We start from the raw sequence: 23,702 nt of genomic DNA on the forward strand, positions 1-23,702 counted from the left end.
TTCTCGTTGAATTATATCTGTGAACACTTTTACTTTTGGAGGATTTTTCCCCTCTCATTTTCTTATATGAAAAACCCAGGACATTGCGATCATTGGCACCTGGACTGGGAATTGAAAACATTATTTAACTCTCTGTAAGCACGAGGGAGAGAACTTTGAACTTAAATCACATAACTCACATAATTGTGAGTTGTAGTGTTGTTTTACGTGCTTATTGTTCATTTAGTGCTGAATGTAAGCTGTTTGCTCCCATGTTCGATGGAAGTTAAAGGTCCCATCTTAACTAGAAATATCTCTTGGGGGAAAATTAGTGATAATAAACGCAGATTGACTTAAATTCTTGTGAGTCCAACATTTTCAAAACAAAGTGTAGCAGTCTGCTTAAGTCATAACTTGGCTCAAACACACCACTAACCAATCACCCACACTATTTATTCAATGGTGGTACACAACTCTACGCTGTCTTATCAATCCTTTTGCCAGTGCATCATTTGATTATCCCATTGATTATCTTACTAGCCTTCCATTACCCTCCATGTTCTTTGTCACACTGCACTATTTGGCCGTTCCAACTTGTATTTGCTCGATAGAGTGGATGTGAAGAGGGTGTTTCCTGCTGTGAGTTGGGGGTTGGAGGGGAGTCTAAGACCAGAGGACACAGTCTCAGAATAGAGGGGCCTCCTTATGGAACGGAGCTGAGGAGGGATTTCTTTAGCCGGGGGGTGGTGAATCTGCGGAATTTGTTGCCACAGGCGGCTGTGGAGGCCAAGCCGCTGGTAATATTTAAGGCAGAAGTCGATAGATTCTTGATTGGTCAGGGCACGAAGGGGAGGGGAGAAGGCAGGAGATTGGGGTTGAGGGGAAAATGGATCAGCCATGATGAAATGGTGGAGCAGACTCGATGGGCTGAGTGGCCTAATTCTGCTTCTGTACCTTATGGTCTTGCTCTCCGGTACCTCGAGTGTCGAATCTGCACCTGTGTCTTCCTGTTCCTTTACTACGTCACCTTACCCCATCTGTACTTCTGCTAGCCATTTGCATTGAGTGTTTTTTTTTGTACCTTGTCTATTCATGACTCCTGTTGGTTTTGCTTCATGAGCAATAAAACTTTCAGCACCCGGGCCCATCTTTCAGCCATATGCTTGCCGATTGTCTTCAAAGCCCAGCTTTTCATCATCACGTTTACCAGAACCAGAGTCAGGTTTAATATCACCGGCGTATGTTCTGAACTTTGTTGTTATGTGGCAGCAGTACAATGTGATACATGATAAAACTGTAACTTATAGGAAGAAGTGTATATATATTTTTAAAAAGTTAAATATTTAGTGCAAAAGGAATGGAAAATAGTGAGGTAACGTTCATGGGTTCAATGTCCATTCAGAAATCTGATGCTTGTCTCCTCTCCAGTTCCAGTTGTCGGGATCTAACTGTTATTATTGGCTTTGGACTTTTAACTTTGCTCCTTTGATACTTGAAGCATTGGCTGATTTTGATTTAGTATCTTTGTCAGCCGGACTCCAAACTGTGCACCCTAACAGAATGGTTATCTCAGAGCGTGCCTTTCGTGGCTCGGGATTCCAGCCACATCCCAGAGGACAGTGTGGGCGCTACGGTGTTGGTTTCTTCTGAAGCGTCAGCTGCCAAAAGACCCTGTTGCTTCAAAGCAAGCTACAGAAGCTCTGTGTCCCTTACCGTCAGCCAGCACTGCCAGGGCCAGGGCATTCTGACTCCTTCTAAATTGCTGTTTCTAGGACCTTGTGGTGCACGGGTTTGCTTCCACTTTTGTCCAAACCTGAAAATATTTTTACCTCTGAAATGCATTTAGACGCTCTGCACTTCAGGTGAGTATGACATAACCCCTGTCTAATAACCTGGACTAGATTCTGACTGAATCCGAATCAGAATCAGGTTTAATATCGCCGGCAAGTGGTGTGAAATTTGACTTTGTGGCAGCAGTACAATGCAATACAAAATGATAGAGGGAAAAAAACTGTGAATTACAGTATGAATATATAAAATATTTAAAATATGCAGTTCAAAAAAAATTAGTGAGGTAGTGTTCATGGGTTCAATGTCCATTCAGAAATCGGATGTCAGAAGGGAAGAAGCTGTTCCTGAATCATTGAGTGTATGGCTTCAGGCTTCTGTACCCTCTCCTTGACGGTAGCAATGAGAAGAGGGCATGACACACAAAATGCTGGAGGTAGCAATGAACAGAGGGCATATACTGGGTGATGGGGGGTCCTTAATGATGGACACTGCCTTTTTAAGGCACCACTCTTTGAAGATGACCTAGTTACTATGGAGGCTGGTGCCCATGATGGAGCTGGCTAATTTTACAGTGCTCTGTAGCTTACTTTGATCCTGTGCAGTAGCCCCCCTCCCCCCACCCCCATATCACACAGTGATGTAGCCAGTCAGAATGCTCCCCCCGGTACATCTGCAGAAATCTGCAGGTGCTTTTGGTGACATATCAAAATTCCTCAAACCAAATCTAGATCCAACAGTTGCTTTCTCTACACCGGGGGTGCCCATCCTGGGGGCAGGGTTCTATGGCATAAAAATGGTTGGGAACCCCTGCTCTACACTACCTTTAGAAATGAGCAAGGCACCCAACTCAAGCTTGGCTCACATCGTATCCACACCAACACTCTTCATTATGTAGAGCTGAGCGGCTCTGGTGTGAGAAGCTGGGCCTCCACACCCCAGAGAAGTGCGACTCGAGGGTTAGAATTCAGGAGGGTGATTGATTTCTCCCCTGCCCCCCTCCCCACTGGTATGAATGTGTGCAATGGCACAGCTGAACCTGGGCTGGATTTAGTGCAGAACAACTTTTGAGTTCAACAGGGCTTTTAATCAATCAGGTCCTTTCCTAGTGGGAAGCAATTTGTTCAAAGTCTTTTCTAGTGCAGTCGGGTCTTATTGGTAAGCACATTACGGTATTTGTTTTTTTTAAGGTCATCACTGCTTGATGAGAACTACAAAAAGGTCTGTGTCAGTTTCCTGACTAGTGTCAGCCCCTGGATGGACTGTTTATTGACTGCCTGGATCCAGCAACTGTTCGAATTTGATTCCGCTTTGGAAGGAAGAGAGTTTCGCTCCGTTTAAATGATCCAATTGAAATAACGGTCGGAATATTCCTGTTTGCTGCCGCGGATGGGATAAGGTTGCCTATTGGGGTGGCCTGTCAGGGACAGCCTGCAGATACTATTTATTTCAGTTTGAGCACAAAGGCTTTGTCGGAGCAGAGCAGATGTTCATCTCATGTCTGTATCTGCTATTTGATGAGAAATTTATTGCTGTTCTGCTGGGTTTGTGTTCGTCTACTGCCGAGTCTATTAGACGGACGAGTGGTTGGCAGTCCGCCAGGAAATGCAGTTTAGATGGAATTTGTGCTCTGGCTGCCGCCTCTGGGAAACAGCAATAATGGATTTGCTAGGCTTGTCTGATTGGCTGATTGATTTTGTGCGATTTGATTTATTGATCAATACTCTTAAATTTGACATCGTAGCAAGTAAACTAATCTTTGTGTGTTCAAGCCATCTTTGCATTGCAGAAAGGAGAGCTGATAAAGGGTGCCTGATTGGGATCTCAGCTTATCTTCATCATCCAGTGCCCTGCACTGCCTTGGCAGCGAGCGCAGAACACAATCGCGAGGCAGAATAGTAGAGATCTATAAATTGATGGAATCTAAAGCCCCCAGCATCGATTACCATTATAACAAACAGCAGTGCGCAGAATGCCTGATTATTTTTAGACAAAGATTCTGTGCTCTCAGCAACAATTTTGCTGATGCTGTCGCTGTGTCAGATATCTGCTGTTGATTGCAATTAGTCGCGGTGTCGAATGGAGAAAAGCGTGACTGTGAATGGGTTACCATTTGTTTCTTTGGTGGGGATAAATGGCATTATTTAGATTCTTGCTGCTACCTTGTGAGTCGAGGAACTTGTCAGAGGAGAGAAACCATTGTCCTTCATTAGAAGGGCTCTCGTTCTGCCCCTCCCCCTTTTCCGAAGACATTACTATCTTGGAGTTGTAATTTATGGGAGCGCATTACCCCTCTGCTTCACCCATTCCACCATTTTGAGAAGAGTGAGGCTTCCTTGTACTTGTTGGTGGATTGTTCCTTGATAGGGATGTAGAAGCTGAGCCTGCTCTCAATGTTCATGTTCACTCATTGGCCACTTTATTAGGTACACTTGTATACCTGCTCGATAATGCTAATCTCTAATCAGCCAATCAAGTGGCAGCACTCAATGCATAAAAGCATGCAGAGATGGTTAAGAGCTTCCACTGTTGTTCAGACTAAACATCAGAATGAGGAGGAAATGTGATCTGAGTGACTTTGACTGTGGAATGATTGTTGGTGCCAGATGGGGTGATTTGAGTAACTCAGAATCTGCTGGTCTCCTGGGATTCTGGAGAGTTCTTAGTCTCTGGAGTTTACAGAGAATGGTGTGAAAAGCAAACAACATCCAGTGGAGTGACAGTTCTGTGGGTGAAAATGCCTTGTTAATAAGGGGAGAATAGCCAGACTGGTTCAGGCTGACAGGAAGACAATAGTAACTCGGATAACTCCAAGGTACAACAGTAGTGTGCGGAAGAGCATCTCTGAACGCACAACACGTTGAACCTTGAAGTGGATAAGCTACAGCAGCAGAAGACCACACCGGGTTCCACTCCACTACCTAATAAAATGGCTTCTGAGTGCCTTCCCAGCAGGCTTTGGCTGCATAATGAATGAGGCTCTTTGGTGATTTCCATGCCTAGGAAGCGAAGATTGGTCAAAGGATTTGTCTTATCCTTTGCCTTCAATGTGCAGCAATTAGAAACCAAGCTTCCCGGCCAGCCTTGCACTGGTTAAACCCATCGAGCCATTGGCCAGGTCCCTGAAGGATCTCCTTTTGATGGAGCTCTCTTCTAATGCTGATTTTAATTTTTAATCTTCCAAGCCTACATCTTTATACAGTTTACTCATTAATTCTTTAAAGTCATCTTATTTCCTGCCAGTAATTATCTATAGCTGAATTCATTTCACACCTTGTAACTTCATACATAGCTTAATAGATGCATGGTGTGCAATGTTGCCATGGCATATAATGAACAGGCTTAAACTTTCCTGTCAAGCTGTGTTCCTGGAGTATTGATGTTTGCAGGAAAAGGCTTCAAAAGTAGCAGCAATTTAAATGTTGCCTTTTTATGAAATTCTCCCATCCAACGTTTTGTTTATGAAGGCTAAACTAATATTTCTGTACAGATTCTTACTGCCTGTTAAACTGAATGATACTGATTGTAGAAAACTAATCTCTATCTGAGTTGTTTAATGCAAACACTCCTGATTGGTAACTGGGAGAATAATTTCGCAGACCTGTTATTTTGATCAGTTATATTGACTATTTACATATTTCTTGGAACGTTTCCAATTGGAATTAGCAGAAACTGTGGAGCATTGCCTACATACAAGTTGATTATCCCTATGGGCAGCACAGTAGTGTAGTGGTTAGCACTGTACTTTACAGTGCCAGCGACCCAGGTTCAATTCCCGCCACTGAGGGTAAGAAGTTTGTACTTTCTCCCCGTGACTGCGTAAGTTTCCTCTCACGGTCCAAAGACGTACTGGTTCGTAGCTTAATAGGTCTTTATAAATTGTCCTGTGGTTGCGCTAGGGTTAAATTGGGGGTTACTAGGTGATGTGGCTCGAAGGCCCAGAAGGACCTATTCCACACTGTATCTCAATAAATAAATAAAAATGAAATAAAAATAACACCATTGATAAGACTATTAGATCACTTGCTAAATAAAGTATGGAAAGGATGCCTAATCATGTAGAAAGCCATTTGACAATTGAGACATCAAACAAAATTAGCTCCATTGGGATAAGGTGATTCAAGAATGATATTATAATGTTCCAAAAGCCATAGAGGAACAATATTTTATATTCACATTTTAAAAGTAATTTGCAGATAGAACAACTTTTTCATGCATCCGTTAAATTTCTCAGTGGCAAAATGCTATTTCTTGTGATTGATTCGTTTAAGTTTGAAATTCACTTTGTTTCTGTGGTTTGAACTATATAATCTGTCATAATTCCTGATCCTGCTGTGTTTAGCAGTTGATGCAAATGATAGCTGAACACTTTCATTTGTTTTATGAATATTTTATAATGGCTGTAAACTTCACAATGTGGTATAGACAAAGAAACACCACATCAAGTTGAATGACATTTTTTCAAATTGTGTGAAGTTAGAATTCATGAATTTTCTTATGAATATAAATTCTTTATTTATGTTCCTGAATATTTTATTTTACTTCATTTTCTCCCCTTGTGTGCGCCCACCCTCCACCTAAACATGTTCTTCCATCTTCACCCTGCATTATTGATTTCTTGCTGAGGGATGGACATTATTTATGGCAGGACACCCAAGTGGCCAAACCACACACCTGAAGTCTTAATGACTATTATTAGGCCGAACCAAACCTTGTCCTTCCAACTGAGGGTTCAGAATTTCATTCTGGAGCAGATGCCCTGACATTTTATTCTCCTTCCCCAGAATACTTGCTGCCATCTTTTACACAGCCCAGCTGAGGTTCGATGACCTTGCACCAGAGTCAATGATTGGATTTTTTCCATTGGTCATACATCTAATCACTTTGACCTACCAAGCAGGCAGCAAAAATGGTGCTTGTTTCTCAACTGCAATGCCTTTTTTTAAAAAAAAATCTACTAATTTATACTGGTGTGATTTTCAACTAACTTCAGTCCCTGAAGCACCTTAGCTATTGGTTAGTGATAACGCTCTGCAGGTGAAGACTGATTTATCTTGAACATCTGATTATCTGATCATCTAAAAGACTTTCATTGATTCTTACTCCTCATCCTTTTTGGCAGCTCATCATCAGTACCAGTTGGAACCTGTCCTGTGTTAAACTTTTTAAGCAGACTTTTAACCTCCCCAGTAATAACTTGCCATGTTTCTTATCTCATTCACAGAAGGAGCTGAACGCAGTTGCCTCAGAACTAGCAGCTCGACAGGAAGAGAGCGAACAATCTCACAAGCGTCTAATAGAACTGAGCCGAGAATTCAAAAGAAATGTGCCAGAGGTACATCACTCTAATGCAAGTAGTTAACCAATCCTTAATGTTTCAGCAAGTCGCAGAAAAATGGCGTGTTAGTTGTAAATTATTGGTTTGAAACGTGCCCAAGTTAACCGGAATATGCATCTGATAAGTTAGGCTTGATTTTCCAAAAAGGAGAATATTTTCCACTGGTTTTAATTTTTATTCAATGAGACCTGAGCTTAGCAGGAAGGAATATCATTTGCAGACCAAATTAGTGTTCATCTTCTTGGTATGATACTTGTCTGTGGGTTACTGAAGGAAAATTTACCAGGATATCCATTTCTAATTGGTACTCTGTCGCCTCACTACCACTCTCCCTCCTCCTGCCCTTCATTCCACAGAAGTGCCATCCTCTACCCTCTCCACAGCATAGACCAATAGCCATAAGGTACAAGGCTTCCATATAATTACTGACTGCTTTGGTCTGGTGCCAAAAAGGAGTATGGTGTACCCCTGGGGAAGATGGAGGATATTTACTAAGAAATAGATAAGAACAGGCTTGATAATTGTGTAAACACGAGGAAATCTGCAGATGCTGGAAATTCAAACAACACACACAAAATGCTGGTGGAACACAGCAGGCCAGGCAGCATCTATAAGGAGAAGCACTGTCGATGTTTCAGGCCGAGATCCTTCGTCCTGATGAAGGGTCTCGGCCCGAAACGTCGACAGTGCTTCTTCTTATAGATGCTGCCTTGCCTGCTGTGTTCCACCAGCATTTTGTGTGTGTTGATAATTGTGCTTGTCTTGTGTTTGGCTCAGGAGCCAATGGCAATTGTATTTTTCTATAGTTTTGTCAAATTGGGGTTAACACTTGGTGGTTTAAATGAATGATGATATTCAGACCTGGAATTGTAGAGTGGAAGTGTTGGGATTTCCATTCTGTGTCACTTGGCTCAGATTTGTTATATTAATGACCCCGATCTCATCAATCCTCACGATCACTGATTTTTTTTCCCAGCTCAGATGATGATCACTAGTTCAAAGCTTCACTTCTCAAACCAGTTCATCTGTCTTTAAATCACTGGTTTCTTCTGCTAATGTTTCCTTTTCCGCCTCTCCCCTTTTTTGGGGCTGGTTTTCATCGGGTTACAGTCCCAAGGTAGAGGAATGTTTATTGATTTTATTTTTTATTTAGGGACACAACTCGGAACAGGCCCTTCCAGCCCAATGAGCCACACCATCCTCGTTAACCCTAGCCTAGTCACAGGACAATTCACAATGACCAATTAGCCTGCTAACCATGGATGGTGGGAGGAAATCAGATCATCCAAAGGATTGTCCTGTCAAAGTTGAATGAGTCTGTCTAACTGACGGCACATCACCCTGGAGTTAGACACTTTCTAGCAAGGAACAGTGAGGGACCCTTAACTTCCACATCAATCAGGTAACTATAAAACCAATTCCTGTGCTCACACTCAACATTTTAGAACAGCTTCTTCCCCTGTGCTATCAGATTTCTGAACCATGAATACTACCTCACTATTCCTCTTAAACTGCCACAGAACAACAAACGTCACGACATACACAGTACTGTTGTAGGCACATGTGTATAACTAGGGTGCCTAAGGCTTTTGCACAACACCGTATTCGTCAACGTGGAGTGGAGAGAAGGTTTGTTAATCTAGCAGGAGCAAAGAATGTTGGGAATGGTGCGGGTGGGACACCGTGGGAGGGATGTTGGGAATGGTGAGGGTGGGACGCCGTGGGAGGGATGTTGGGAATGGTGCGGGTGGGACACCGTGGGAGGGATGTTGGGAATGGTGCAGGTGGGACACCGTGGGAGGGATGTTGGGAATGGTGCGGGTGGGGCGCCGTGGGAGGGATGTTGGGAATGGTGCAGGTGGGACACCGTGGGAGGGATGTTGGGAATGGTGCGGGTGGGACACCGTGGGAGGGATGTTGGGAATGGTGCGGGTGGGACACCGTGGGAGGGATGTTGGGAATGGTGCAGGTGGGACACCGTGGGAGGGATGTTGGGAATGGTGCAGGTGGGACACCGTGGGAGGGATGTTGGGAATGGTGCAGGTGGGACACCGTGGGAGGGATGTTGGGAATGGTGAGGGTGGGGTGCTGTGGGAGGGATGTTGGGAATGGTGCGGGTGGGGCGCCGTGGGAGGGATGTTGGGAATGGTGCAGGTGGGACACCGTGGGAGGGATGTTGGGAATGGTGCAGGTGGGACACCGTGGGAGGGATGTTGGGAATGGTGCGGGTGGGACACCGTGGGAGGGATGTTGGGAATGGTGCAGGTGGGACACCGTGGGAGGGATGTTGGGAATGGTGAGGGTGGGGTGCTGTGGGAGGGATGTTGGGAATGGTGAGGGTGGGGTGCTGTGGGAGGGATGTTGGGAATGGTGCGGGTGGGGCGCCGTGGGAGGGATGTTGGGAATGGTGAGGGTGGGGCGCCGTGGGAGGGATGTTGGGAATGGTGAGGGTGGGGTGCTGTGGGAGGGATGTTGGGAATCCACGGTGGGGCGCTGTGGGAGGGATGTTGGGAATGGTGAGGGTGTGGCGCCGTGGGAGGGATGTTGGGAATGGTGCGGGTGGGGCGTCGTGGGAGGGATGTTGGGAATGGTGAGGGTGGGGTGCCGTGGGAGGGATGTTGGGAATGGTGTGGGTGGGATGTTGGGAATCCACGGTGGGGCGCCGTGGGAGGGATGTTGGGAATGGTGAGGGTGGGGCGCCGTGGGAGGGATGTTGGGAATGGTGCAGGTGGGGCGCCGTGGGAGGGATGTTGGGAATGGTGCAGGTGGGGCGCTGTGGGAGGGATGTTGGGAATGGTGCGGGTGGGATGTTGGGAATGGTGTGGGTGGGATGTTGGGAATGGTGCAGGTGGGGCGCTGTGGGAGGGATGTTGGGAATGGTGCAGGTGGGGCATCGTGGGAGGGATGTTGGGAATGGTGCGGGTGGGGCGCCGTGGGAGGGATGTTGGGAATGGTGAGGGTGGGGTGCCGTGGGAGGGATTTTGGGAATCCACGGTGGGGCGCTGTGGGAGGGATGTTGGGAATGGTGCAGGTGGGGCATCGTGGGAGGGATGTTGGGAATGGTGCGGGTGGGACACCGTGGGAGGGATGTTGGGAATGGTGCAGGTGGGACACCGTGGGAGGGATGTTGGGAATGGTGCAGGTGGGACACCGTGGGAGGGATGTTGGGAATGGTGAGGGTGGGGTGCTGTGGGAGGGATGTTGGGAATGGTGAGGGTGGGGTGCTGTGGGAGGGATGTTGGGAATGGTGCAGGTGGGACACCGTGGGAGGGATGTTGGGAATGGTGCAGGTGGGACACCGTGGGAGGGATGTTGGGAATGGTGCGGGTGGGACACCGTGGGAGGGATGTTGGGAATGGTGCAGGTGGGACACCGTGGGAGGGATGTTGGGAATGGTGCAGGTGGGACACCGTGGGAGGGATGTTGGGAATGGTGCAGGTGGGACACCGTGGGAGGGATGTTGGGAATAGTGAGGGTGGGGTGCTGTGGGAGGGATGTTGGGAATGGTGCGGGTGGGGCGCCGTGGGAGGGGTGTTGGGAATGGTGCAGGTGGGACACCGTGGGAGGGATGTTGGGAATGGTGCAGGTGGGACACCGTGGGAGGGATGTTGGGAATGGTGCGGGTGGGACACCGTGGGAGGGATGTTGGGAATGGTGCAGGTGGGACACCGTGGGAGGGATGTTGGGAATGGTGCAGGTGGGACACCGTGGGAGGGATGTTGGGAATGGTGAGGGTGGGGTGCTGTGGGAGGGATGTTGGGAATGGTGAGGGTGGGGTGCTGTGGGAGGGATGTTGGGAATGGTGCGGGTGGGGCGCCGTGGGAGGGATGTTGGGAATGGTGAGGGTGGGGCGCCGTGGGAGGGATGTTGGGAATGGTGAGGGTGGGGTGCTGTGGGAGGGATGTTGGGAATCCACGGTGGGGCGCTGTGGGAGGGATGTTGGGAATGGTGAGGGTGTGGCGCTGTGGGAGGGATGTTGGGAATGGTGAGGGTGGGGTGCCGTGGGAGGGATGTTGGGAATGGTGTGGGTGGGATGTTGGGAATCCACGGTGGGGCGCCGTGGGAGGGATGTTGGGAATGGTGAGGGTGGGGCGCCGTGGGAGGGATGTTGGGAATGGTGCAGGTGGGGCGCCGTGGGAGGGATGTTGGGAATGGTGCAGGTGGGGCGCTGTGGGAGGGATGTTGGGAATGGTGCGGGTGGGATGTTGGGAATGGTGTGGGTGGGATGTTGGGAATGGTGCAGGTGGGGCGCTGTGGGAGGGATGTTGGGAATGGTGCAGGTGGGGCATCGTGGGAGGGATGTTGGGAATGGTGCGGGTGGGGCGCCGTGGGAGGGATGTTGGGAATGGTGCAGGTGGGACACCGTGGGAGGGATGTTGGGAATGGTGCGGGTGGGACACCGTGGGAGGGATGTTGGGAATGGTGCAGGTGGGACACCGTGGGAGGGATGTTGGGAATGGTGCAGGTGGGACACCGTGGGAGGGATGTTGGGAATGGTGAGGGTGGGGTGCTGTGGGAGGGATGTTGGGAATGGTGAGGGTGGGGTGCTGTGGGAGGGATGTTGGGAATGGTGCGGGCGGGGCGCCGTGGGAGGGATGTTGGGAATGGTGAGGGTGGGGCGCCGTGGGAGGGATGTTGGGAATGGTGAGGGTGGGGTGCTGTGGGAGGGATGTTGGGAATCCACGGTGGGGCGCTGTGGGAGGGATGTTGGGAATGGTGAGGGTGTGGCGCCGTGGGAGGAATGTTGGGAATGGTGCGGGTGGGGCGTCGTGGGAGGGATGTTGGGAATGGTGAGGGTGGGGTGCCGTGGGAGGGATGTTGGGAATGGTGTGGGTGGGATGTTGGGAATCCACGGTGGGGCGCCGTGGGAGGGATGTTGGGAATGGTGAGGGTGGGGCGCCGTGGGAGGGATGTTGGGAATGGTGCAGGTGGGGCGCTGTGGGAGGGATGTTGGGAATGGTGCGGGTGGGATGTTGGGAATGGTGTGGGTGGGATGTTGGGAATGGTGCAGGTGGGGCGCTGTGGGAGGGATGTTGGGAATGGTGCAGGTGGGGCATCGTGGGAGGGATGTTGGGAATGGTGCGGGTGGGGCGCCGTGGGAGGGATGTTGGGAATGGTGAGGGTGGGGTGCCGTGGGAGGGATTTTGGGAATCCACGGTGGGGCGCTGTGGGAGGGATGTTGGGAATGGTGCAGGTGGGGCATCGTGGGAGGGATGTTGGGAATGGTGAGGGTGGGGTGCTGTGGGAGGGATGTTGGGAATCCACGGTGGGGCGCCGTGGGAGGGATGTTGGGAATCCACGGTGGGGCGCTGTGGGAGGGATGTTGGGAATGGTGCAGGTGGGGCATCGTGGGAGGGATGTTGGGAATGGTGAGGGTGGGGTGCTGTGGGAGGGATGTTGGGAATCCACGGTGGGGCGCCGTGGGAGGGATGTTGGGAATCCACGGTGGGGCGCTGTGGGTGGGATGTTGGGAATGGTGCAGGTGGGGCATCGTGGGAGGGATGTTGGGAATGGTGAGGGTGGGGTGCTGTGGGAGGGATGTTGTGAATCCACGGTGGGGCGTCGTGGGAGGGATGTTGGGAATGGTGAGGGTGGGGCGCCGTGGGAGGGATGTTGGGAATGGTGAGGGTGGGGCGCCGTGGGAGGGATGTTGGGAATGGTGAGGGTGGGGCGCCGTGGGAGGGATGTTGGGAATCCACGGTGGGGCGTCGTGGGAGGGATGTTGGGAATGGTGCAGGTGGGGCATCGTGGGAGGGATGTTGGGAATGGTGCGGGTGGGGCACTGTGGGAGGGATGTTGGGAATGGTGCAGGTGGGGCGCTGTGGGAGGGATGTTGGGAATGGTGTGGGTGGGATGTTGGCAATGGTGAGGGTGGGGCGCCGTGGGAGGGATGTTGGGAATGGTGAGGGTGTGGCGCCGTGGGAGGGATGTTGGGAATGGTGAGGGTGGGGCGCCGTGGGAGGGATGTTGGGAATGGTGCGGGTGGGGCGCCGTGGGAGGGATGTTGGGAATGGTGCGGGTGGGGCGCCGTGGGAGGGATGTTGGGAATGGTGAGGGTGGGGCGCCGTGGGAGGGATGTTGGGAATGGTGAGGGTGGGGCGCCGTGGGAGGGATGTTGGGAATGGTGAGGGTGGGGCGCCGTGGGAGGGATGTTGGGAATGGTGCGGGTGGGGCGTCGTGGGAGGGATGTTGGGAATGGTGAGGGTGGGGCGTCGTGGGAGGGATGTTGGGAATGGTGAGGGTGGGGCGCCGTGGGAGGGATGTTGGGAATGGTGCGGGTGGGGTGCCGTGGGAGGGATGTTGGGAATGGTGCGGGTGGGGCGCCGTGGGAGGGATGTTGGGAATGGTGTGGGTGGGATGTTGGGAATCCACGGTGGGGTGCCGTGGGAGGGATGTTGGGAATGGTGTGGGTGGGACACCGTGGGAGGGATGTTGGGAATGGTGCAGGTGGGACGCCGTGAGAGGGATGTTGAGAATGGTGAGGGTGGGGCGCCGTGGGAGGGATGTTGGGAATGGTGAGGGTGTGGCGCCGTGGGAGGAATGTTGGGAATGGTGCGGGTGGGGCGTCGTGGGAGGGATGTTGGGAATGGTGTGGGTGGGATGTTGGGAATCCACGGTGGGGCGCCGTGGGAGGGATGTTGGGAATGGTGTGGGTGGGGCGCCGTGGGAGGGATGTTGGGAATGGTGTGGGTGGGGCGCCGTGGGAGGGATGTTGGGAATGGTGAGGGTGGGGCGCCGTGGGAGGGATGTTGGGAATGGTGTGGGTGGGGCGCCGTGGGAGGGATGTTGGGAATGGTGAGGGTGGGGCGCCGTGGGAGGGATGTTGGGAATGGTGTGGGTGGGGCGCCGTGGGAGGGATGTTGGGAATGGTGAGGGTGGGGCGCCGTGGGAGGGATGTTCGGAATGGTGAGGGTGGGGCGCCGTGGGAGGGATGTTGGGAATGGTGTGGGTGGGGCGCCGTGGGAGGGATGTTGGGAATATTGCGGGTGGGGCTTCGTGGGAGGGATGTTGGGAATGGTGCGGGTGGGGCGCCGTGGGAGGGATGTTGGGAATGGTGAGGGTGGGGCGCCGTGGGAGGGATGTTGGGAATGGTGAGGGTGGGGCGCCGTGGGAGGGATGTTGGGAATGGTGAGGGTGGGGCGCCGTGGGAGGGATGTTGGGAATGGTGCGGGTGGGGCGCCGTGGGAGGGATGTTGGGAATGGTGAGGGTGGGGCGCCGTGGGAGGGATGTTGGGAATGGTGCAGGTGGGGCATCGTGGGAGGGATGTTGGGAATGGTGCAGGTGTGACGCCGTGGGAGGGATGTTGGGAATGGTGCAGGTGGGACGCCGTGGGAGGGATGTTGGGAATGGTGCAGGTGGGGCATCGTGGGAGGGATGTTAGGAATCCATGGTGGGGCATCGTGGGAGGGATGTTGGGAATGGTGCGGGTGGGACGCCGTGGGAGGGATGTTGGGAATGGTGCGGGTGGGACGCCGTGGGAGGGATGTTGGGAATGGTGCAGGTGGGGCATCGTGGGAGGGATGTTGGGAATCCATGGTGGGGCATCATGGGAGGGATGTTGGGAATGGTGCGGGTGGGACGCCGTGGGAGGGATGTTGGGAATGGTGCGGGTGGGACGCCGTGGGAGGGATGTTGGGAATGGTGAGGGTGGGGTGCCGTGGGAGGGATGTTGGGAATGGTGAGGGTGGGGTGCCGTGGGAGGGATGTTGGGAATGGTGCGGGTGGGACGCCGTGGGAGGGATGTTGGGAATGGTGAGGGTGGGACGCCGTGAGAGGGATGTTGAGAATGGTGAGGGTGGGGCGCCGTGGGAGGGATGTTGGGAATGGTGCAGGTGGGACGCCGTGAGAGGGATGTTGAGAATGGTGAGGGTGGGGCGCCGTGGGAGGGATGTTGGGAATGGTGTGGGTGTGGCACCGTGGGAGGGATGTTGGGAATGGTGTGGGTGGGGCGTCATGGGAGGGATGTTGGGAATGGTGTGGGTGGGATGTTGGGAATCCACGGTGGGGCGCCGTGGGAGGGATGTTGGGAATGGTGAGGGTGGGGCGCCGTGGGAGGGATGTTGGGAATGGTGCGGGTGGGGCGCCGTGGGAGGGATGTTGGGAATGGTGCGGGTGGGACACCGTGGGAGGGATGTTGGGTATGGTGAGGGTGTGGCGCCGTGGGAGGGATGTTGGGAATGGTGCGGGTGGGACGCCGTGGGAGGGATGTTGGGAATGGTGCGGGTGGGGCGCCGTGGGAGGGATGTTGGGAATGGTGCGGGTGGGGCGCCGTGGGAGGGATGTTGGGAATGGTGAGGGTGGGGCGCCGTGGGAGGGATGTTGGGAATGGTGTGGGTGGGGCGCCGTGGGAGGGATGTTGGGAATGGTGAGGGTGGGGCGCCGTGGGAGGGATGTTGGGAATGGTGTGGGTGGGGCGCCGTGGGAGGGATGTTGGGAATGGTGAGGGTGGGGCGCCGTGGGAGGGATGTTCGGAATGGTGAGGGTGGGGCGCCGTGGGAGGGATGTTGGGAATGGTGTGGGTGGGGCGCCGTGGGAGGGATGTTGGGAATATTGCGGGTGGGGCTTCGTGGGAGGGATGTTGGGAATGGTGCGGGTGGGGCGCCGTGGGAGGGATGTTGGGAATGGTGCGGGTGGGGCGCCGTGGGAGGGATGTTGGGAATGGTGAGGGTGGGGCGCCGTGGGAGGGATGTTGGGAATGGTGAGGGTGGGGCGCCGTGGGAGGGATGTTGGGAATGGTGCGGGTGGGGCGCCGTGGGAGGGATGTTGGGAATGGTGAGGGTGGGGCGCCGTGGGAGGGATGTTGGGAATGGTGCAGGTGGGGCATCGTGGGAGGGATGTTGGGAATGGTGCAGGTGTGACGCCGTGGGAGGGATGTTGGGAATGGTGCAGGTGGGACGCCGTGGGAGGGATGTTGGGAATGGTGCAGGTGGGGCATCGTGGGAGGGATGTTAGGAATCCATGGTGGGGCATCGTGGGAGGGATGTTGGGAATGGTGCGGGTGGGACGCCGTGGGAGGGATGTTGGGAATGGTGCGGGTGGGACGCCGTGGGAGGGATGTTGGGAATGGTGCAGGTGGGGCATCGTGGGAGGGATGTTGGGAATCCATGGTGGGGCATCGTGGGAGGGATGTTGGGAATGGTGCGGGTGGGACGCCGTGGGAGGGATGTTGGGAATGGTGCGGGTGGGACGCCGTGGGAGGGATGTTGGGAATGGTGAGGGTGGGGTGCCGTGGGAGGGATGTTGGGAATGGTGAGGGTGGGGTGCCGTGGGAGGGATGTTGGGAATGGTGCGGGTGGGACGCCGTGGGAGGGATGTTGGGAATGGTGAGGGTGGGACGCCGTGAGAGGGATGTTGAGAATGGTGAGGGTGGGGCGCCGTGGGAGGGATGTTGGGAATGGTGCAGGTGGGACGCCGTGAGAGGGATGTTGAGAATGGTGAGGGTGGGGCGCCGTGGGAGGGATGTTGGGAATGGTGTGGGTGTGGCACCGTGGGAGGGATGTTGGGAATGGTGTGGGTGGGGCGTCATGGGAGGGATGTTGGGAATGGTGTGGGTGGGATGTTGGGAATCCACGGTGGGGCGCCGTGGGAGGGATGTTGGGAATGGTGAGGGTGGGGCGCCGTGGGAGGGATGTTGGGAATGGTGCGGGTGGGGCGCCGTGGGAGGGATGTTGGGAATGGTGCGGGTGGGACACCGTGGGAGGGATGTTGGGTATGGTGAGGGTGTGGCGCCGTGGGAGGGATGTTGGGAATGGTGCGGGTGGGACGCCGTGGTAGGGATGTTGGGAATGGTGCGGGTGGGGCGCCGTGGGAGGGATGTTGGGAATGGTGCGGGTGGGGCGCCGTGGGAGGGATGTTGGGAATGGTGAGGGTGGGGCGCCGTGGGAGGGATGTTGGGAATGGTGAGGGTGGGGCGCCGTGGGAGGGATGTTGGGAATGGTGAGGGTGGGGCGCCGTGGGAGGGATGTTGGGAATGGTGTGGGTGGGGCGCCGTGGGTGGGATGTTGGGAATGGTGAGGGTGGGGCGCCGTGGGAGGGATGTTGGGAATGGTGAGGGTGGGGCGCCGTGGGAGGGATGTTGGGAATGGTGAGGGTGGGGCGCCGTGGGAGGGATGTTGGGAATGGTGTGGGTGGGGCGCCGTGGGAGGGATGTTGGGAATATTGCGGGTGGGGCTCCGTGGGAGGGATGTTGGGAATGGTGCGGGTGGGGCGCCGTGGGAGGGATGTTGGGAATGGTGAGGGTGGGGCGCCGTGGGAGGGATGTTGGGAATGGTGAGGGTGGGGCGCCGTGGGAGGGATGTTGGGAATGGTGCGGGTGGGGCGCCGTGGGAGGGATGTTGGGAATGGTGAGGGTGGGGCGCCGTGGGAGGGATGTTGGGAATGGTGCGGGTGGGGCGCCGTGGGAGGGATGTTGGGAATGGTGAGGGTGGGGCGCCGTGGGAGGGATGTTGGGAATGGTGCGGGTGGGACGCCGTGGGAGGGATGTTGGGAATGGTGAGGGTGGGGCGCCGTGGGAGGGATGTTGGGAATGGTGCGGGTGGGGCGCCGTGGGAGGGATGTTGGGAATGGTGAGGGTGGGGCGCCGTGGGAGGGATGTTGGGAATGGTGCAGGTGGGGCATCGTGGGAGGGATGTTGGGAATGGTGCAGGTGGGACGCCGTGGGAGGGATTTTGGGAATGGTGCAGGTGGGACGCCGTGGGAGGGATGTTGGGAATGGTGCAGGTGGGACGCCGTGGGAGGGATGTTGGGAATGGTGCAGGTGGGGCATCGTGGGAGGGATGTTGGGAATCCATGGTGGGGCATCGTGGGAGGGATGTTGGGAATGGTGCGGGTGGGACGCCGTGGGAGGGATGTTGGGAATGGTGCGGGTGGGACGCCGTGGGAGGGATGTTGGGAATGGTGCGGGTGGGACGCCGTGGGAGGGATGTTGGGAATGGTGCAGGTGGGGCATCGTGGGAGGGATGTTGGGAATCCATGGTGGGGCATCGTGGGAGGGATGTTGGGAATGGTGCAGGTGGGACGCCGTGGGAGGGATTTTGGGAATGGTGCAGGTGGGACGCCGTGGGAGGGATGTTGGGAATGGTGCAGGTGGGACGCCGTGGGAGGGATGTTGGGAATGGTGCAGGTGGGGCATCGTGGGAGGGATGTTGGGAATCCATGGTGGGGCATCGTGGGAGGGATGTTGGGAATGGTGCGGGTGGGACGCCGTGGGAGGGATGTTGGGAATGGTGCGGGTGGGACGCCGTGGGAGGGATGTTGAGAATGGTGCAGGTGGGGCATCGTGGGAGGGATGTTGGGAATCCATGGTGGGGCATCGTGGGAGGGATGTTGGGAATGGTGCGGGTGGGACGCTGTGGGAGGGATGTTGGGAATGGTGCGGGTGGGACGCCGTGGGAGGGATGTTGGGAATGGTGAGGGTGGGGTGCCGTGGGAGGGATGTTGGGAATGGTGAGGGTGGGGTGCCGTGGGAGGGATGTTGGGAATGGTGCGGGTGGGACGCCGTGGGAGGGATGTTGGGAATGGTGAGGGTGGGGTGCCGTGGGAGGGATGTTGGGAATGGTGCGGGTGGGACGCCGTGGGAGGGATGTTGGGAATGGTGAGGGTGGGGTGCTGTGGGAGGGATGTTGGGAATGGTGAGGGTGGGGCGCTGTGGGAGGGATGTTGGGAATGGTGCGGGTGGGGCGCTGTGGGAGGGATGTTGGGAATGGTGAGGGTGGGGCGCCGTGGGAGGGATGTTGGGAATGGTGCGGGTGGGACGCCGTGGGAGGGATGTTGGGAATGGTGAGGGTGGGGTGCCGTGGGAGGGATGTTGGGAATGGTGAGGGTGGGGCGCCGTGGGAGGGATGTTGGGAATCCACGGTGGGGCATCGTGGGAGGGATGTTGGGAATGGTGAGGGTGGGGCGCCGTGGGAGGGATGTTGGGAATGGTGAGGGTGGGGCGCCGTGGGAGGGATGTTGGGAATGGTGCGGGTGGGACGCCGTGGGAGGGATGTTGGGAATGGTGCGGGTGGGGCGCCGTGGGTGGGATGTTGGGAATGGTGCAGGTGGGACGCCGTGGGAGGGATGTTGGGAATGGTGAGGGTGGGGTGCTGTGGGAGGGATGTTGGGAATGGTGAGGGTGGGACGCCGTGGGAGGGATTTTGGGAATGGTGAGGGTGGGGTGCTGTGGGAGGGATGTTGGGAATGGTGAGGGTGGGGCGCCGTGGGAGGGATGTTGGGAATGGTGAGGGTGGGGCGCCGTGGGAGGGATGTTGGGAATGGTGAGGGTGGGGCGCCGTGGGAGGGATGTTGGGAATGGTGAGGGTGGGGTGCTGTGGGAGGGATGTTGGGTATCCACGGTGGGGCGCTGTGGGACAGGTGGCAGGGAAGGAAAGCCAGGGGTGTGACGCAGGTGCAGACTCACCCAGCCCTGAGACACCAGACAAGGTCATTTGATTCCAAACAATTGGTTTATTGATTATAAAACAGAATGACTCGTGCTTCCAGAGGGGAAGCACCTGTGGTGAAAGGGCTTGTCGTATCCATTCTGGGGCAGCTCACTCACTTTTGGTCCCCACCCTGCACTCAACACTCACCTGTGGCTGCAAGCATGTGACAGCGAACGCACCCCGTACACCACTTTGACGGGGGGGCTATACAAGGTGAGGGTAGCCAGAGGGCCTTACAGCCCGGTGAGATAGGGGTGTGCCTGCCCCAGCGTATGAAGTTAGCTCTGGTAGACCGGGAGGATGAAATCAACAGTGAGATCCAATGGCCAAGAAAGGCGGTTCTGCAGCTCTTCGTGGAGAGCGAAGGGCGTGATGAGGCACAGAAGTAGTCCTGGCTATCCACAGCAACCAAGGAAGGCCCCAGTTTGTGATGACTACTCATACCACTGGGCCCGGATTTCTGAGATGGAGAGAGTGGAACCTTCCCAGTGCAATCAATGGCTTTTCCACTTTAAAACCTCTCCCGAACAGGTTTTACTGCCATTGTCGGACACAACAACCTACAGGCTGCCGTGTTCTCTTGATTGACAATAAATGAACAAAATTAGCACAGACACCTAGTGCAGATAATGGACTACCCTGATGCAATGCATCCTCCAAATCTTCCTTTTCATTGTAACATTCAAAATGATTGTTGATACCTTCAAATTCTTCATGGGTCCTAACTTGTTGAAGTAGTGAAATCATTTCATTTTCACTCCCAGCTATTTCTGGCATCTCCAACACCGAATGCTTGAAACCACAGTGAGCAAAACAGTTCTAAATTGTCTTACTGCTTATTTCTCACCAACTATCAGTGACAGAAATCATTGCTATTTGAAGACAAACACACGAAACTGACACTATTTAAAAGCTGTTCTCTGTAAGCATGCTTTCGTGTCTAATAGCCACACAAGAGCACACCAGTGACACTAGTATATGATATGTATGTGTATGCTCTTGTCAGCCACCTTGTGTTCAGACACTCCTGTGCCTAGTGTCACTTTATGAACGTACGATCAATCCATGTATATAAGCTTCCTTATGTACTTACGAGGGTTGATTGATAAGTTCATGGCCTAAGGTAGAAGGAGTCAATTTTAGAAAACCTAGCGCATTTATTTTTCAACATAGTCCCCTCCTACATTTACACACTTAGTCCAGCGGTGGTGGAGCATATGGATCATGGACCTCCAGAAAGTGTCCACAGCAGGGGTGATTGATAAGTTTGTGGCCTGAGGTAGAAGGAGATGAGTTATTGACTTCAAATTTTCTGCATTTTCACTCAGAGTTGAACTGCATGTGCGTGTAACGAGAGCTGTATAACTCATCTCCTTCTACCTTAGGCCACAAACTTATCAATCACCCTGCTGTGGACACTTTCAGGAGGTCCAAGATCCATATGCTCCACGACCCCTGTACTAAGTGTGTAAATGTAGGAGGAGACTATGTTGAAAAATAAATGTGCTAGGTTTCCTAAAATTGACTCCTACCTTAGGCCACAAACATATCAATCATCTCTCGTATATTGTGATTTTTAAAAAAAGAACTGTTGTGTTTGTGTTTTTGTTCTTCCGGAGTAGCAATTAATTTGTTCTCCTCTCCACTTGTGTACTGGAAATGAATTAAACAATCTTGAAATTTGAATTATATAAGACCATAAGATATAGGAGTAGAATTAGGCCATTTGGCCCATCAAGTCTGTTCTGCCATTCCATCCAGGCCCCAATCCCCTGCCTTCTTCCCTTATCGCTTCATGCCCTGACTAATCAAGAATCGATCAATCTCTGCCTTAAATATACATAAAGACTCGGCCTCCACAGCTGCCTGTGGCAATAAATTCCACAGATTCACCACTCTCGGGCTAAAGAAATTCCTCCAAATCTCCATTCTAAAAGGACACCCCTGTATATATTATACACACACTCATATATGTGTTTTTTTTAATTGTGTGCACCACACATATACAGGCCAGAATTTGACTTTAACTCTGGAGATGCTTTGAAGCACTGTTATTTACTAAGTGGTATTAATGCAAGCTCAGTGTGTGTGTGGAAAGTTAAAAGTGTGAATTTACATCATTTGACCCGGCTCTGCGGTTTGTAAAGGATTCAAAGGCAAGGTCACCAGTGGCCATGTGGAAGCTTGTAGCCATTTGATGGTACTTTGCTTGAACATTGTTGAGCAAAGAGGTGTTAGGGGTATAAACCAACTCTAAATTTAGTTTGCATTTCTGATCAAAATACAGAGCCCCCATGATCTCAAGGTAGTTGTGACCTGCTGACGTTTGCACAGAGATTTTAGGAGATTGTTTATTGCGTTGCCAGGAGGTTGTTGCTTTAAGCTGTGTCACTAATTGTTTGGTGGTAATGGAAGCCTCATTTGGAAGGGGGAAAGCTGGAACTGAGACATGAACATTATATGACCTAGCCAACTGCCATTTAAGACTCCTTGGATCAGTTCTTAAAAACTATTTTGCAATGACACCGATTGAATTTGAAGGCTTGTTTAACTTGGTCTCTGCCTGAAAGACGTACTTTGTGGAAGTGAATGCTGTGCATGCGCCAGTTATTTTTGTGAAGAGCTTGGGTTATTTTTCACAATGACGTGAGAGCATGAAGAACTGAGGTGTTCAAAACAGCTGTCTTTGCAGCTTTTCTCACTTGGCTTTGTTGTCTACCTTTGCTCAGTTTCTCGATGTACGTAGAGATCCTCATTCCGGCTTCTCCAGAACAAGCTGCCAGTGGAGGGGGGCAGTGTAGGCACATAAATTTGCAATATTGAAAAGGCCTTTGGACAAGGGAAGATGTAGAGGCATATGGACCTAATACAAGAAAATGGGATTAACATAGATGTGCATTGCAGTCAGCACAGATTAAGTGGGCTGAGCCTCTGTATCTTTCTATGATTTCTTTTTGACCTCGCCTTTCCAACCAGCCATTTCACTCTACATCCACTCAAAGCAGCCTTCCAAATTCACACCCCTCGAATGCTGGTCGCTGTCTCTTTACCTCCTAGAACTCTTGAAGAACATTTCTTAACTAAGCTATACTAAACTCTACCTCAGTGTTTAAGTTGTCCTCGAGCATTTGTGAAAAGTTTAGATTTTTTTTGTGTGTGTGTTAAATGGGACTATGTAAATGTGTTGAATGCATGTTGTGCCTGCATTGGCTTGTGCAACTAACTTCAGAGCTGTGTTCTTTTACTTCTGATTGGCATATTTACTTGTGCCATCTTCTTTTGTCCTGAGGCACCTTGCTGAAATTGGGTATTATTCACATGATCAATATTTTCCTTTCTTGGGTGCTGAGCAGTAGTTTTTGTCCTTTGCCATTGTTATACCATTTAACAGGAGAGATGATTTTTGCCCTACTGCTGGTATACATGCAAAGTTAGCAAAGAAGTAGCTTTCTCACTTCTTTTATGCAATACTGTGGGAAAAGGTCTTGGGTACATGTTTAAAAAAAAAACTGTAAAGCGATGATGCTTTCAAAATTAATATAAAGTTCTAAATAATCATAAATTTACTATATAGAGCAGTAGACAGGAAAAACACTAAATCAAATCAATATTTGGCGTGACCACCCTTTACCTTCCCAACTGCATCAATTCTCTTAAGGTACACTATAGTTCAACTTTATGAGAAAACTCAGTTGGTTTGAACTTGCCACAGTTCTTCTGCAGACTTTGGATATCTCGCTTGATTCTGGCTCTCCAGGTATTCCCAGACAGCCTCACTGAAGTCAAGATCGGGGCTCTGTGGATGCCATGCAACCAAATAAAAATATACAAAGCTAGAGTGTGCAAGACTTTCACACAGTACTGCATCTTAAAGTTGTCCATGTCTGCTAACCTGTTAGAGAAAAACTGCTAGCCTGCCACCTTTTTCAAAAGGGATGAAACAAGTTGAAACCTCTCCTATTTTGATTTCATGGCACTTCTCCCCTTGTGTAACAGAAGAAATAAATTCACCAAGTTGATTGTCTTTCCTTGGCTAACTCAGATCTGAACAATAGATTTGCCGTTCTATTATCTGCACAACCTTGAGGTTTGAGCCTAAGCAAGCATTTTCATTGTTGACTTATGCTTCATGAACTTTTGAGCCAATGCAAAGGTGGAACATTGGGTCAAA

General features: G+C 52.6%; 1 protein-coding gene across 9 annotated transcripts in view; it reads left to right on the forward strand.

Moving 5' to 3' along the window:
* Window positions 1-23,702, forward strand: part of cux2b (cut-like homeobox 2b) — a 381,872-nt gene that overhangs the window by 177,213 nt on the left and 180,957 nt on the right. For 8 of the 9 annotated variants that reach the window (XM_073065643.1, XM_073065644.1, XM_073065649.1 and 5 more), the window contains exon 2: window positions 6,992-7,102. In XM_073065643.1, the coding sequence (XP_072921744.1) occupies window positions 6,992-7,102 (111 nt within the window). Of the gene's footprint in view, window positions 1-1,553; window positions 1,842-6,991; window positions 7,103-23,702 lie in introns of those variants that run through there. The other variant, XM_073065652.1, reaches the window with a different exon arrangement.

The sequence above is a fragment of the Hemitrygon akajei genome, chromosome 14 (genome assembly GCF_048418815.1).
Source record: "Hemitrygon akajei chromosome 14, sHemAka1.3, whole genome shotgun sequence".
Taxonomy (NCBI): domain Eukaryota; kingdom Metazoa; phylum Chordata; class Chondrichthyes; order Myliobatiformes; family Dasyatidae; genus Hemitrygon; species Hemitrygon akajei.